At 39.7% G+C, this 17068-nt stretch overlaps 2 protein-coding genes and 1 non-coding gene across 5 annotated transcripts in view; all 3 read left to right on the top strand.

Moving 5' to 3' along the window:
* The first annotated feature begins 520 nt into the window (after positions 1-520).
* On the top strand, positions 521-14173 carry malt3 (MALT paracaspase 3). Its single transcript, XM_071416810.1, has 15 exons — positions 521-676; positions 1548-1632; positions 1757-1881; positions 1990-2128; positions 2262-2437; positions 2658-2754; positions 3476-3517; positions 5215-5418; positions 7044-7221; positions 7367-7441; positions 7529-7656; positions 10955-11104; positions 11958-12112; positions 13166-13288; positions 13441-14173. The coding sequence occupies exons 2-15, from the start codon at positions 1614-1616 to the stop codon at positions 13771-13773; spliced, it is 1944 nt and encodes a 647-aa protein (XP_071272911.1). The 5' UTR covers positions 521-676; positions 1548-1613; the 3' UTR covers positions 13774-14173.
* Positions 14174-14783: 610 nt separating this feature from the next.
* On the top strand, positions 14784-14855 carry trnah-gug (transfer RNA histidin (anticodon GUG)). The gene has a single exon. It is a non-coding gene; the product is annotated as a tRNA-His (tRNA).
* Positions 14856-16276: 1421 nt separating this feature from the next.
* Positions 16277-17068, top strand: part of frmd5a (FERM domain containing 5a) — a 129553-nt gene continuing 128761 nt past the window's right edge. For all 3 annotated transcript variants that reach the window (XM_071416805.1, XM_071416806.1, XM_071416804.1), the window contains exon 1: positions 16277-16622. In XM_071416805.1, the coding sequence (XP_071272906.1) occupies positions 16521-16622 (102 nt within the window). In that variant the 5' untranslated portion in view covers positions 16277-16520. The remainder of the gene's footprint in view (positions 16623-17068) is intronic.

The following is a 17068-nucleotide window of genomic DNA, read 5'->3' as shown; positions in this document are numbered from 1 at the left end:
TTACCCAGGGGCAGCCCCCATTTGATACTGCCTACCACTAAAGAGTTCTTCCAAAACACCCTTGAGACTGTGGGTTGTAAATTCATCCATCTGATCACATTGCTTCATTTTCCATTGCCTGCTTAGGTTACCTTTACACACTAAGCACAGAGGACTACTAGCAAAGTGAGGTATTACATAAAATACATGAACTGTATTGCTATTTAATTCAATCACAATTTAAACTAATAAGCACAAGAGTAATTTCATAAAACCGAAATACGTTTCATATAACGTAATAAGCCTATTTCAAAAGTGAGAAGGCGGGAGCATTGTTGAGCATTTTGAGAGACTTCAAAAGTGAAGTCAAAATGAATCAATCTTTTAGATGTCTGTTCTATGTTATTGTTGTCCACGTGTGACTGTTGATCTCGTTGTGGGTAATTATTTCCCTAATTGAATTGCGTTAGTATTGCATTTCATAAGATATTTTATAAAATAGGGCTCATATACTACATCTACTACGGTAAAGGGCGGGTATCATTGTTCCGGGAAAAAAGGATGTCCTTTTATTTTTTTATTGAGATAAAGTTTTGAGGATTCTCGATTAGTTAAATTCTCGACTGTAGTTTGTTTGAGGCAGTCGAATGAATGCTCTTACAGTGTGGCATTTATATGGTGTTTGGTCGCAGTTCAGGTATGTACAAAACATTGATACAGGTAGCCTACACAATAACACTCTCTAGCCATAGAAATGTGTTGGATCACTTTTTCTATAATCATACTATTTGCGTGTTTGTTCTGATTGTTCCCCTTCGTGTTTACCAAAGACTTCTATATTTCATTTAATGTAAGAATACCTCTCACAATTACAACAATTAACATAGGCCTAGTGATTTTTTTCTATGACAATAATATATGATCAAACACTAATAATTGTATAACATATTAATGTGCCTTCTTGCTTTTCAAGAGCTGAAACAACACAGCACATTATGGGATGAGTGTGCAGACAGGAATGTGTGGTGGTGATTCAACTGAGTTTATAGGCTACTAATGTGTGCGTCAGGACATTCTTATTGGTCAAGTAGTATACCATATAACTAACAGTCACAATTTTGAGCTGTAGACTAGTAGAGGACATTGTTCAGGTCTAATTTTACAGCCATTAAACTGTAGAACTGTACAGCATATTGATAGTAGCATATAATAGTTAATACTCTGTAATAAGCAATTTTCAGGAAGATGATGATGGACAACTGTCCAGATTTGGCCGGCCAGAACAGATTGTGTTGCAAAGATGCTAGCCTATCAGTCTCTATTTCTCTGGAAATAGATGAATTGTCTTATGGTGATTGTCACATGCACAGTTGTAAAATGGGAAGTGGGGAGAAATCTGCTAGTCACACTTGCCAATGCACATTTGTTCCATTGTGTCCACAAACATAGTCATGGCACTTATCACACATCATCTCCACGTGTTCCTGTGATTTTTGGCTGCTTCTTGGTTTGTGTTGGTTGATACCCAGTTTGATGCCCATATTTTGTCTTTTTTTCACATCTTACAGGCAGCACAGTGCAGGAATGACCAGAACCGACTTGAGGTTTAGAAGCTCCTATTCCACACTGAAGTGATGAAAAACATGATCAGAGGTGTGAATTTCCCCAATTTATTTTGCAAATCAACTATGTTCCGTGATCTTTGATCAGTACACTGACATAACATTATTTTTTAATAACAATTCTGTAATATAATGTTATCACTTTCCATTTTCAGACCTTGTCATTGTGCAGCATCCTGTTTCTGTGAGTGTACCACTGAACTATCAGGTGAATCTGAGTGTGAGAGCAGAGGGTACAGGTATCCTGAACTACCAGTGGTTCAAATCTGATGAAGAGGAGGTATGTGGTTGTGGAGGATTTTTGTAATTCTTGTCTGACACTGTATTATGTTGTCAATTCGTAGAGTAACACAGTGTATAACCAATGAAATGGCTAATGTTTTTTTAGGTATTTGGTGCAACCAGAGCAGATCTGACTGTCACAGCCCAGAGGTCTCAGCTCTACATTTGCCGAGTGAATGACCAGTTCTGCAACTGTGTGTTCAGTGAATGGGTCAAAGTAAAGGTCCCGGACATTGCTAAACCAGGTATATGAATCGTCTATATTAGTTACTAGTTATAAGGTAATATGTTTGCAATGCAGATGTTTAAAACTCCTTTGATCAATGCAGAGCACTATTTTGCATAGAATGTATTAATATTGCATTTTTAATTCTTTAGGTCTCCCAATAGCCTGGCGAGGGGAGCTACATATCGCCGTACACCCTGCACCCCAGACTGTCAGACAGGGGCAGAGACTCACCCTCAGCTGCTCTGCCTTTGGCATTCCCATCCCACACTACCAGTGGTACAGAAATGGACATCCTCTGTTGGGCAAAACCACTGACACATTGCAGGTAACTCCAGTGTTTAATTACTCCTGCACTGAGGTCATCGTATTTACTCTGTCTTGACATTTGATCTGGCCGAGAGCCAATAGTGCTTCAGTAGTCCTATGTAAACATTGTAATTTAGAAGAACTTGGTTAATATTTAACATAAGGTTTGTTTTCTAGAATAGTCTTATGTGCATGAGTAGAGGCAAACATTAATGGGAATGTGTTTGTGTCCCTTGTAGATACATAATGCAGAGGCAGATGATAGAGGAACATATCTCTGCTCTGTGTCCAATGTTGAAGAAGAAAGATGGACAGAGCCAGCTGATGTTGATATAGGTAAATAGAAATATGATAGAGCTCGAAGGGCATCTTTGCAAATATTAGGAAGGAATGTTGTTGTTTGTAGGAAGTCACCCCACTGTGAATGATGTTGTAAAATTATGGAGTCTACCTTTTGTGAATGTGTATCTTTAATTATATATAGATATAGTGAATATGAAACCCAAAAGTCCTTCATAGTAGCACATGACAAAACAATAGCAACAGTTATTTGTTCAGTGGCATGAGCTTTACTATTAGCATTTTCTATTTTCCCTGATGAAGTCTATCACATAATTCACTGTAAAGTAATTCCGCACTTTTCAATGAGCTAGTGGAATAGCTGTGAATATTTCGATTTCTGCACATGTCTCCCAGTACCTTTGTACAAAACTATCAAGTGGGTCTTTCCATTCTGCTGAGGATTTAAGGTACTTTCCCTTTGTTAAAGACAGAAATGGTAGGAAGTTGTCAGGCTCTCAACAGTGGGCAGGGTTGTATAGACAACATCTAAATTACTTGAAATGAAACTAGCCTTTGGATGTAGGTTCCCCTTTTGCATTTGAATGTGTTTTCTACATTTTGACTCAACCAGTCTGAAGTAAAACGGAGGCCTTTAACACACTCATATTGCTTTTGATCTTGTTTGTTGTGTTTGATTGACAGATTGAAGTGTGTTGTGTGAAGTTATGCACTGATTTCAACCTTTGTTTTTCTTTCTTTTTTCCATTTCGTTCAGAGCCATCTAATCAACTCAAAGTCACAGCTCCAAAACTCACAGGTATGGCTCGGTGTAAATAAAGTATTAGTGTAAATAAAGTATTTGTAATTTTTAGAATGCAGTTTGAGCATTTCCTCATTGAAGAGGGGAACTGTTGTAGCAGTATTTTCGGATATACAGTACCAATCAAAAGTTGACACACATACTACTCATTCCAGGGTTTTTCTTTATTTTACTATTTTCTACATTGTAGAATAATAGTGAAGACATCAAAACTATGAAATAACATATATGGAATCATGCAGTAACAAAAAAGTGTTAAAGTAGCCACCCTTTACCTTGATGACAGCTTTGCACACTCTTGGCATTCGCTCAACCAGCTTCATGAGGTAGTCAGCTGGAATGCATTTAATTTAACAGGTGAATTTCTTCCTCCTTAATTCGTTTGAGCCAATCAGTTGTGTTGTGACAATGTAGGGCTGGTATACAGAAGATAGCACTATTTGGTAAAATACAAAGACCATATTATGGCAAGAACAGCTCAAATAAGCAAAGAGAAATGACAGTGCATCATTACTTTAAGACATGAAGGTCAGTCAATCCGGAAAATGTCAAGAACTTTGAAAGTTTCTTCCATCTAGCACTATGATGAAACTGGCTCTCATGAGGACCGCCACAGGAAAGGAAGACCCATAGTTACCTCTGCTGCAGAGGACAAGTTCATTAGAGTTACCAGCCTCAGAAATTGCTGCCCAAATAAATCCTTCACAGACTTTAAGTAACAGGGTCATCTCAATATCAACTGTTCAGAGGAGACTGCGTGAATCAGACCTTCATGGTCGAATTGCTGCAAAGAAACCACTACTAAAGGACACCAATAATAAGAAGAGACTTGCATGGGCCAAGAAACATGAGCAATGGACATTAGACCGGTGGAAATCTGTTGTTTGGTCTGATGAGTCCCAATTTGAGATTTTTGGTTCCAACCGCCATGTCTTTGTGAGACGCAGAGTAGGTGAACGGATGATCTCTGCATGTGTGGTTCCCACTGTGAAGCATGGAGGAGGAGGTGTGAAGATGCTTTGCTGGTGACACTGTCAGTGACTTATTTAGAATTCAAGGCACACTTAACCAGCATGGCAACCACAGCATTCTGCAGCGATACGCCATCCTATCTGCTTTGCGCTTAGTGGGACTATCATTTCTTCTTCAACAGGACAATGACTCAACACACCTCCAGGCTGTGTAAGGGCTATTTGACCAAGAAGGATAGTGATGGAGTGCTGCATCAGATGACCTGGCCTCCACAATCACCCGACCTCAACCCAATTGTGATGGTTTGGGATGAGTTGAACTGTAGAGTGAAGGAAAAGCAGCCAACAAGTGCTCAGCATATGTGGGAACTCCTTCAAGACTGTTGGAAAAGCATTCCAGGTGAAGCTGGTTGAGAGAATGCCAAGAGTATGCAAAGCTGTCATCAAGTCAAAGGGTGGCTACTTTGAAAAATCTCAAATTTATTTTACACTTTTTTGGTTACTACATGATTTCATATGTGTTATTTCATAGTTTTGATGTGTTCACTATTATTCTACAATGTAGAAAATAGTCAAAATAAAGAAAACCCTGGAATGAGTAGGTGTGTCCAAACTTTTGACTAGTACTGCATGCAGTTTCATGTTTCTACAGTTTAATTAGCTGTTCTTGTTGTACAGTAAATTAACCCCAATTACTAATTCCACTATGGTCTTTCCGTTCAGCGACTGACAAAGTGGCCCTGCTTATTGGTAACCTCAACTACTCCCACCACCCGGACCTGATGGCCCCCACTATGGATGTCCATGAGCTGGCCAACCTGCTGCAGCAGCTGGGCTTCAGAGTGGTGTCTCTTCTGGACCTCACCAGGGAGGAGATGCTGGCAGCCATTGACAAGTTCATTCTTCTGCTTGACAGGGGCGTGTATGGTGAGTTTAACACTGTACAGTATTCTGGTGGTTACATTACAATGGAAAATGTATTTTGAATTTAGTTTTTTTCAGAGACTCTAAAAAGCTAACGATGAGAGTAATTCTATTCCCCGTCTCAGAAAAATAGGTGTAAATGTATAAAAACAAGTATATGTTAAGTGGAAATCAGACTTCGTAGTCTGGTTAAGTTCCCTTTGAACTTATTCTGCTATTTTCCGTTGAACTTGTTGAGGTCACAGTTCATAATTCTATGCTGCTGTTTTGAGATCTTATTAGTAGCTTGGTGTGAGTGTGGTTTAGCAGGCAGATAAGAGGTGGAAAGGAGAAGCATGGGTCTGTAGTGTTTGGTGTGAAAAGCCTTGCTATGTATAGGCGTTTCTAAAGGCCTGTGATACTTCTACTTTACAGAATTATTTAGCGCCTGTAAAGGGCTTTTAGCAACCCAGCAAACTGTCAGTTTATCTCCCTTTTATATTTTAGTCAAATAAATAAATGTTCACACTGTTATTACAGGTACTGAGCCATACACATGACATTTTATTTGGTATGTAAGCATTTTTAAGAATGTATAACTTTCTGCCTCATCTAATAGTCCACGTGTGTGTGTTGTTGGCTGTTATAGAAAACGAGGTCAGCTTAATGTGAAACTAAAAAACAATCTAAAAAGTAGCAACCTGGCTTTCTATGAGCTTTTAGGACCTGCACAGTTTACCTGTTTCCACTGGACATAATACCTAGAAAGCAAGCAACATAATGGCTTGTTGATTGAGGATAGGGTCAGTGTTGTGTGATATTCTACACAGTATATCTTTGATGAAATGAAACCGGCTAAAACATGGAGCCTTGTTTGACAGATGCATAAAGAGTATGAAACATGTAGCTAAACATGTAGCTACTCTACTACGTCCTACTTTCACTGCTCTGAAAACTCCTGACCTTTTTCATGTGCAGTTTCACCCTTTCTTCTTCCTTATCTCTACCTCGCTCTGAACTGGAGTATACACTGAGTGTACAAAACATTGGGAACACCTTCCTAATATTGGGTTGCACATCCTTTTGCGCTCAGAACAGCCTCAATTTGTCGGGGTATGGATTCTACAAGGTGTCGAAAGCGTTCCACAGGGATGCTGGCCCGTGTTGACTCCAATGTTTCCCACAGTTGTGTCAAGTTGGTTGGCTGGATGTCCTATGGGTGGTGGACCATTCTTGATACACACGGGAAACTGTTGAGCATGAAAAACCCAGCAACGTTGCAGTTCTTGACAGACTGTATACCATGCACCTTGCACCTACTACCATACCCTGCTCAAAGGCACTTAAATATTTTTTTATTGCCCATTCACAATCCATGTCTCAAGTGATTCAAAGCTTAATCTACACTGATTGAAGTGGATTTAACAAGTGACATCGATAAGGGATCATAGCATTCACCTGGTCAGTCTATGTCATGGAGCAGGTGTTCATAATGTTTTGTACACTCAGTGTACTCATCTTGTGCTCTGAATTTACTATTTTACACCTATGAGAGACTTTTCTTTCCTGTGTTCATCTGATGAAGTAACAGTGATCGATGGTAACTAACTCTAAATAGTAATTTAGTAACGTTATGCTATCCCCTACAGCCCTGTTCTACTATGCTGGTCATGGGTATGAACGTTCAGGGAGGAACTACCTGGTGGCCATAGATGCTCCACAGCCCTACCTTCCAGAGAACTGTGTCTGTGTACAGAGGGTCATGCGCATGATGCAGGAGAGACGGACTGCATTGAGTGTGGTCTTACTAGACACCTGCAGAACATGGTAGACCTCCTGATGGACACCACATGTTACTGTTTGTTGCTCTACATCTTGTCCAACTTTTGTACAAACAGTATTATGATTGTGGAAGGACTAAAACAGGTGTTAAGTTGTATATTCGTGTTAAGTTGTATATTTGTATTTTAAGGTACAACCAAGATTGCATAGCTTCTGAAATCAGGCCCTTGGTACCCATGGGAAACACAGTGTATGGATATGCCACGTATGTATTTTTTGTGTATGTAACAACTTATTTTATGAGTGTTCATTCATGACCTGAAATCTAAATGACCTCCTGCTGCCTTAAAAGATGTGAAGATGCAGAGGCGTATGAGGTGCAGGATGGAGGGAAGAGCACTGGGATCTTCACCAAGTACCTGAACAAGCACATTCTGCAGCCGGAGAAGGTCACTCACGTCCTGGAGCAGGTCTCTGAGGGTCAGTGTTATTGTATGATAGGCTTTGCTCTTATAGTATGACGGTGGCTTTGCTTATAGTACTTCCCTCAGTGTGTGTGACTTTGGAATTTCAGGATGGATGTTTTGACATACTGTTAACACCAATCCATGACTCATATGGGAAACCCCTGTATTTCTTTTGACCAAAAAATACTAGATATTACCCAAGAAAGACTAAATTCCCTGCTAATGAGAGCAGAATAACATTGTCTTCTTAGGTGACTCTTGGTTCTATAGCTCCTCTATATGAGATGCACAGTAATGTCTGTAAACAGGGTCAGTGTGAAAGCTGTTGTTGGATGGAGCACAGACATTTTCACATCCTAAAGGTTCAATGCAGCTGTTTTTATCTCAATCTCAAATAATTTCTGCTTAACAATTCATTTCCTTACTGTGATTGTTTTCAATTAAATGGTTTAAGAAAATAACAAAAAATTCTTAGCAAAGTTCTATTTCTCAAGCAAGAATTTAGCTTGGACTGTCTGGGAGTGGTCTGAGTGGGGAGGGGAAAACTGAAAACTAGCTGTTATTGGAAGAGAGGTTTGGAACTCTTTATTGGTCTATTAACTCATTTACCACCTGGTGATGTAACCAGGCAGGCCAAAACTCCATCCCACCAACACAGGATGAAATTTCAGGTGGTCTTTTCAAACAGCTCTTACACTAAAAGGGCATTATCATCATTTTCACAGTATTATTCCAACCTCAGTGTGGAAATATATATAAAACACAGGTAAATCACATTTTTGACTGCACTGGGCCTTTAACGTTTCTCCATCACTAACTACTCCAACTGGTGCAGCAGGTAGCAGTGGGCTGCGCTTGGAGGGCTGCTTGTTTTATTGTTTGTTACATTCCCCAGCATGAAATCAAAGTGTCACTCAAAGGGGGAACTAACAAAGAGTTGCTGACCAACAACCAAAACAGATGGGTTTTATGAGGGGTTCTGAAAGACACTCATGGGGGTGTCCACTGAAAGTTGACTAGCAACAACAACTGGAACCTAAAAGACACCCACCATGAGCGCACAATAAATTTGCCCAAGAGGCAAACAAAAGAAAGACCCACACCAAACTTAAAGACAGGAATCAAACCAGAAAGGTGGCGCAAAACAAAATCAGACAAAGGAACGCTTTTCTATATCCACACCAACTTAAGGTGTTGACCCTCCACATCTCTCAAGACAATTGGAGCACTGGGTCAGCCACTCTTGAATAGCACCTGGGCCAGCACAGGTGAAACACCTTCCCACTAACGAAACGGAAACCAGAACAGGTGTAACACATACTGAGTAACGAGGTGACACCACTCAGCGCCCCCTACGTGCTAACGATCTATACGTGCTAAAGTCCAACCTCAAAACATAATTGGAAAAACCAAAACCTTAAATAAAATAACATTTTATTGGTCACATACACATGTTTAGCAGATGTTATTGCGGGTGTAGCGAAATGCTTGAAAACCTGCAACATGTTTGATGGGTCTCTCTGGTAACATGACTTTGTGGGACAGAGCTGCATTAGCATGTGACCGCATTCTCTGGAAATTCACACTGTTGGTCGGACCACAGCAGGAAACCTGAGAGCAGTAGAGTTAAAGACAGCTGCTCTGGCGTGTGTGTGTGTGTGTGTGTGTGTGTACCCCCCTACACTGCTCTCCTGTGGTCAATCAGCTCCAGCTCCAGTGATCCTGCATAACTTAACACAGCCCATCCAAGGAGGTGGTGGTAAAGTACTGCTTTGGTTGACTGATGAATTGCCAGTGGCTGTAACGGTCGGATCTTGGCACAGAAGCTCACGGCTTACATGATAGATATATTTACTGCACCGTTACTCAATGGGACATTGTGAAAACAAACGTGACTCAATACATTTTATTTCAGGTTTACAGCTACATTTCTGAAAGTGTAATCATGAATGAATCGTGAATAATGATGAGTTAGAACGTTACAGAGAAATAAATATCATACCCCCAAAATTGCTAACCTCCCCTGTTATTGGTAATAGTGAGTTTTCGGGGCGTGATCTTTGTGCATCTGTAACTTTCATTCATTCATGGATATCAGTAATCATGGTAGCATCCACATTAATATAGAAGTGTTGAGAAGCATATTCTATTCATATTTACAATAAAAGTGACTCCACAATAAAAGTGACTCCAATATATTATTTACCATTAATTTCTATTGGGCACAATATAATCCAAAACACAACCAAAACAACCTGTAAATGCAGCCAACAAGTTTGTGGAGTCACAAGCTTGAGGTAGTCAATGCATGCTAGGAATATGGAACCAAATACTATACGTTTGACTTAATTTAATATTCTAAGTGAATTTGTTCAAATACTTATGGGGGGACTAGATACATAAAGTGCATTAATTTCTACACGGTAAAACAGATATGTATGAAAATACCCTTGAATAAAAGGTGACGTTTTGTACTGCAGGGATCATCAACTAGATTCTGCCGTGTGGCCGATTTGTCTCTTGAGCTCATGGTCGGGGGAACGGAACATAATTACAAATAATTTGTAGACTGCAAATTGACCTCAAGAAGCCCAAACAGATATAACATTTGACTAAAACATAATAATTTCAAACATTGCTTATATTTGTGTATGATCTCGTCTCTCTGTTATGCGTGGGAATACTTTGTCTAACTGTTGCATTTATCAGAATCGTATTTTAGACCTTATAACAACCGTTGCTAATTCATGTCTAGGAAATAATATTCACTGAAGTGACAGATCATGAGACCATGTTCCCAGAACCTCATTTGAAGAATTATGATCTATGTCCGTCTTCGAGTTATTTATTAATGGAAAAATAGTTGATGATGAACTGCTGTTCACTCAACTCTAATGGAAACATGGCGAAGACAGCTTGCTTAAAATATGTACTAAAGCCATATCCTCTGCAAGGCTAAGAGTAAGCCTGTATCCAGGGCCCTGAATAGGGTTTCAGTGTATCAGTTGTCCCTTTTCACTTGTCCCCGTATGCCCTCATTGTAAATAATATTTTTTTCTTAGCTGACTTGCCGAGTTAAATAAAGGTTACATTTAAAATGTAAAAAATGTCACATCTGACCCACAATGCCTTACACATGCCTGTCATCTAAACATTTCACTCTTATTATCCACATGTTTAAAATTTCAGAGCCTTTACATCAGTCAAATAGTATTATTATTTTCATTTCAGTCCTACTATTGAACCTTCCTTAAGAACAGCTGTTACCTTGGCAGCATAGGCTAACCTTTAACATTTACCCTGTTCCTCAGATCTAGGCAGAGACCCTCTGGTCACAGGGAAGCAGGCGGTGGAGATCAAACACACGCTGAAGGAGCCTCGCTCCCTAACAGATCCGGTCAGGACCACCGGCCACACTGGGGAGCTACGTCTGAGAGATGCCTGCTGGAGACAAGCCAACGGTAAGTTTTTACACCACAATATCCGCAATCCAGACCCTTTTTCACAATAAATGGTAATCGAAAGACACTATTGATAAATTATTGTGTGTATGTCAAGTGCTGTTCTTATTTTAGATGCATTAGCAATGGTATGGTGTGTGATTTTCTATGAAATACTGTAATGTAATTTTCTTGCCCTAAACTAGTCTTATCAAGAAAGAGGAATAGCAATATGTTCCCTCCTCCCTACACCCCCTCCAGTTCTGCATGTGATATGGATGTGGCTGTTAAAAACAGTGTGGTTTAGCATGAGTCATGACCATCACACCACCATTCAATAATTGACAGTTTATTTGTGGTGATAACAGACAGGGAACTTATTTGTATATTTAAAGTCAACTATAAGCTTTTTTCACTCACAGTATATCAGTTGTATGCATAACAGAAGGGATAATACTTTTGTTGTCCCCCTGTCACCTAGGAACTTTCTTATCGTGTATTATTTATTCAAATAGAATGTTGTCATCACTGAAGTTCTTGAAAATCCCTATGTATATTTTGGCCTCAAACAAACTCCTACTGTAACCTTTTTCAAGGACAAGGTGACATCTGATAAAATAAACTTTTTCATTTAACATGCCTGGCCAATTCTCTTATCTAGTCTGTCTCCTAGAGATAAAATCAAATCAAATAAAAATGTATTAGTCACATGTGCCGAATACAACAGTGAAATGCTTACTTACAAGCCCCTAACCGACAGTGCAGTTTCAAAAAAATACGGATAAGAATAAGAGATAGCATCCTATGTCAGATGCTTTCTGACATAGGATTTGTATCTTAAAACTGTCTTTCCATGTGATATCATCCCACACAGAGCTACCACGTCAGAAGCTGCTTATTTTCCCCTGTGGAGTTGAGGTGGAGGTCAGCTTCTCAGCCTTGTTCTCTAACGTCATGGTTGCCTTCGGCACAGTGAAAACCACTGGCCCCAGGACCCAGGACTGCACTGTTACTCTGAGGAGCACACCTGTGAGTCACCTCTTCACGCTTACTTGTTGATACCTGCCACATTATGTAAAGGGCAGGGTGTGGTGAACAAACACCCACTAGTAAGAATTTTGACTTAGTTGCGTAACTTCACATGACACTGCAGATAATTATTTGATTGAAAGGGCTTTATAACTCCTTGTGAGACCCTAGAAATGTATGCATAATTGTATTCATCTGTAGGCTACACTCACAACAAAACTGAAAACAGAAGGTTAAGAAAATATGTTTGGGAGAAGGTTCTAAGAGTTGGTTCTGCAAATGGTGTCTGAACTATTTCAGTTTATGGTCACAGCTCTCAAGGCTAAAATTGTCGTATAGATATTTATCTGAACTTGACACGGCATAACGCTTTGTAATTTTGAACGTTTATTGCTCATAGAACAACGTTTTATATGTAGAGAACATGCAGGTACAAAGGTTGTCAAGAGCGCAGAATCATCCCCTCCCCACTCTAGGGTATATCTTATGCACAGCACACTTATTGGCATAGTTCTGCCTTATGCGGCGTATGCCCTCTTGGCTTTCACGACAGCGTTACACAGTCATTGAATGATGTTTCCCATTTACAAGAATGTTGTGCCCATATATAGAGTTCCTAGCTGTAATAAATGGCCGAAGTGAGAAACAAGAGCAGGAAATTGGTGCACAACCGCTTATCAAGTGTTTGCTTCTGTGGTGTGATAACTCCTTGGAGCATACTGACACCTAGTGGTTCAATGCATTATTTTCCCCATACACAAAACCAATACACCATGTATGTGTAACCTTTATTTAACTAGGCAAGTCAGTTAAGAACAAGTTCTTACTTACAATGACAGCCTACCGGGGAACAGTGGGTTAACTGCCTTGTTCATGGGCAGAATGATAGATTTTTACCTTGTCAGCTCGGGGATTCAATCCAGCAACCTTTCAGTTACTGGCCCAACACTCTAACCACTAGGCTACCTGCCACCCCATGTATAATAATAATAAGTGGGTGTGATAGGTTTTGTTGTAGTTGCCTGATGTATTTTATTCCAAACCTCTGTCTAGGCAATGGAGGATATCTTCTCTAGTCCTGGCAGATCAGGTGAAATGGACTCTCTCTTGCTAAACAACTTGGTTGCTGAAAACCCTGACTGTAGCCTCAGACTTTGTGGCCTTCAAAAGCTCCAGGTATGCTTACTTTCTGCGTCCTCATATTTACAATAAAAAGTAAGCAATAATATGGTAGAAAGGTTTACATTTTGCAATCTATCATTTATTCAATGGTTAACTAAAAGTGTGAATAAAAATCTATATTCTGTTTTTTTATCTCTGTTCCAAAGGGATCCTTAGTGATAAAGGTGGACCTACACTATACCCACACGGGCAGCAAGCTGCGGCTGCAAGAGAGCAAACAGCTAGACATAGGAAAGCCTTTGGTAGCATCCTGTGATCAGTACAGGGGACAGCAAGCTTTGGTAACCCAGAGACAAGAAGGTGCCCCTTCCCAGAGTATTGGCCAAGTTTCACACAGCAAGCAGCCTCCACGTCAAACACTGGCCCAGCCAGGTCGCCCCTTCACCAGGAAGGCAGAGTGTGCTGCCAAAGTCCCTACTGCAAGGAGCAACGAACCGGAGGAGAATGATGAGACAGAGCCTCAAGACTTTACCTTCTGATTTCTCCACGTCTTTGGAAAATGGATAGTTTAGTAGTAGTAGTGACTAGTGTAGTCAATAGGATATTTGCTGTTTAGGCTTAAAGCAATGCACATAATTAAATCAGCATGATACATTCTATTTCTCTGGTTAGGCTACATTTCATCAGTTTAATGATGGTTATGAGGTGTGTGTGTGTCAGTGTGTATATACATGTGTAATGTGAGTTTGAGGAGATTATCTCCTGGATTATGTTCCTCTCTTAAAGCACTATTCGGTTCTTAGTTCTCAGCATGATACTCAAGCAATATTTATTTTTAATTGATCACAGTATGAAAAAAGCTGACTTTTAATAACAATAATAATACACATTTCAGCTCTTATGTACCTGTATGTAACTATTAAAATTAATGAAATACCATTTTTATTACTGTATTATTCAAGATTAATTTATGATTAACACAATTTGTGGTTTTATATTTTAACTACTTTAATATATTTATTAATATATAGACTATGTTATCCGTATTAACAACAATCCTACAATTCATTACAATTCCCATAAACTGAAAGAAAAAATACAATAATTCAGACAAAAGACAAAAGTCAAGAAAGGTTAGCTAAAATAAACGTCATATAAGCAGACATGATGAGCAGATGAGGAACAATAGGATATTAGCTAACTAATTCCATTTGCAAATTTGCAAAAAAATAAGAAACCTAAACATTTATGACTGAAATGTACCAAACAAAAATGCATAGCTAAATAAACAGATTCAAATAGTTTTTAAACATGGTGTCACATTTTCAGATTCAGTTGTCTCTGGATAGTTTACTAAACATAGCATTCGACATTTGAAAGGTCTATAAAATACAGAAAAGACTATCATTACCTCATAAATAAAAAGTAATCTAGCTAGTGAGCTAGCTACAGTTTCGTCGATTTAAATAACTACCATTGCGCGAATATGCCGCTGCATGCTGGGTTATAAACCTAATATCTCCATTATTTGTACAAGCCCTGGTAGCTCGCCGTGATCGTATAGTGGTTAGTACTCTGCGTTGTGGCCGCAGCAACCCCGGTTCGAATCCGGGTCACGGCATTGCAAACACAATGTCACGGCAAAAGGGCAGATTTTTTTCTGGATTGTCTTGTTCTTTTTTTGAAGCTTGAAAATGTTTTATAAGTTATCCTCGTTCAGTCATTGCTTGTCGAAACAATTTTCCGAACACAGCGAACCTATGAAGTCGGCTGTAGTCATTCATATGAAATGTGTTATATGTCCGCTAGGGGGTGGAAGAGTCGCTATTCGATAATTGTTGTGCTGAGACTATTGTGCGAAAAGCCATAAATCAAATCAATCAATCAGATGTATTTATAAAGCTCTTTTTACATCAGCATTCGTCACAAAGTGCTTATACAGAAAGATTTGGCATTGGTCCTCAGATCCTCAAAAAGGCAAAGCTTCCTGCCATCCAGGACTTCCATACCAGACGGTGTCAGCAGAAGGCCCTAAAAATTGTCAAAGACAACAGCCTCATAGACTGTTCTCTGCTACCGCACGGCAAGCGGTATCGCAGCGCCAAGTCTAGGTCCAAAAGACTCCTTAACAGCTTCTTGTTTCCAAGTCTTAAGACTGCTGAACAGTTAATTAAATAGCTACTCAGACTATTTGCATTAACCCCCACCCCCTTTTTTTTTTTACGCTACTGCTACTCACTGTTATTTATCTAGTCATTTTACTCCTACCTACATGTACATATTATCTCAATTACCTAGACTAACCTGTAATTTACCCCCCCACATTGACTCTGTACCGGTACTCCGTGTATATAGCCTCGTTATTTATATTTTATTGTGTTACCTTTTTTTATAACTTTAGTTAATTTTTTTTACTATTAATTTTATTAAAACTGTATTGTTGGTTAAGGGCTTGTAAGTAATACTTTCACGGTAAGGTCTACAACTGCTGTATTCGGCGGATGTGACAAATACGATTTGATTTGAATTACGAGAAGACACCCTGTCTATTATTTTGTCTTGTGTCTTAGGCTACTATCTGTAAACTCAAAAATATTTGGTATAAATAAGTGGATAAATGTATTTTCATGATTGCTCTGGCAATGGTCACTGAGTCATACAATTGGGAAATAAATTCGGATGAGGGATAGCTATCCCGGACGCAAGATGGTGGTATTATTCCTTTTAAGTCATTTGTCATAAACGACGCAGCCTAAAATGAATAATACCGCCATCTTGCGTCTGGTTGGGCTACCCCTCATTCGTTTGACTTTAGGCGCTAAACATTCATAAACATGGAATGCATGGAAGACTGAAAACACCACATTTGGACCTCCTAGTGCCAATTGATGGCATAAGAAAATTAAAGGATGAAATATTTTAGGTATTGCTTATTTAGGGCTTCTGCCCATTTTGTGGACATCGCTCCCATTGGTTCTCATTGACGTCTGTCTATTCCAAGGGACCGCCCTCTAGCTCAAGTTGCAAGTGGTGAATGGTCACCCATCGTTCGGCGACGGTTTTGCTCCTGGATCTGGATGCGAGCGTCATTTCAATGATTCCGCACTGTGGCCAGTGTCTGTTGTGTTAACTTCATGGGATAGACAATGCTGCGTCTTGGCAGTAGAATCTTCAGCTGCTGCTAGTCTGGTTGATCGGAAAATGTAGTCATTCAGTGACATTGCTTACATGCTGTGTTTAGTTTATTGTTCTGGTCCTAGACGCAGACCAGCAATTCTGTGAGAAGATGTTGAGTCGAATAATGAGTGGCAGCATCAGGAATCTGGATAGAGAATATGACTGCACCGTAAGACTCCTGGATGATACGGAATACACATGCACAATTCAGGTCAGTCACGTGCTCTATATTTTTACAATAACTGTTTTCCCTCGGCAGAGCATATGGGAAGGCAAGTGCTGCAATTGTCTCCATATAGAAAAGCACGCACAGTGTTTCAGGATGTTACTACCGCAAGGGTCCATACCTCCATTGAGGTTAACATTTAAAATGGTTAAGGTAAGGGATAAGGTTAGGCTTTAGAGTATGGACGTCCCAAGGATTCTGGATAGCACTGACCCTTCAGAAAGTGCCCGCATCCCGCAGGTCCCACGATAGGCATGATCTGAATCTATTGCTGTGTGAATAACTTGTTTTCTAACACATTTTTGCAGTAGCCTATGCAGGGATCATCAACGTGGGCCGATGTTCTCTTGAGCGTATGGTCGGGCCGCAGGAACATAATTAAAAATAATTGTGTAGACCGCAAATTGACCGCAAGAAGCCCAAACATAAAT

Source organism: Salvelinus alpinus, chromosome 9 (genome assembly GCF_045679555.1).
Source record: "Salvelinus alpinus chromosome 9, SLU_Salpinus.1, whole genome shotgun sequence".
In the NCBI taxonomy this organism is placed as follows: domain Eukaryota; kingdom Metazoa; phylum Chordata; class Actinopteri; order Salmoniformes; family Salmonidae; genus Salvelinus; species Salvelinus alpinus.
The sequence above is the reverse complement of the archived record's forward strand: the minus strand, read 5'-3'. Positions and strand labels throughout refer to the sequence as shown.

What these genes read in the sequence shown, in the direction of transcription:
- malt3 (XM_071416810.1), top strand. An exon ending in CCCGGACATTGCTAAACCAG is followed by an intron (nt 2,129 to 2,261) that starts GTATATGAATCG and finishes TTAATTCTTTAG; the next exon opens with GTCTCCCAATAGCCTGGCGA. An exon ending in GCCAGCTGATGTTGATATAG is followed by an intron (nt 2,755 to 3,475) that starts GTAAATAGAAAT and finishes CATTTCGTTCAG; the next exon opens with AGCCATCTAATCAACTCAAA.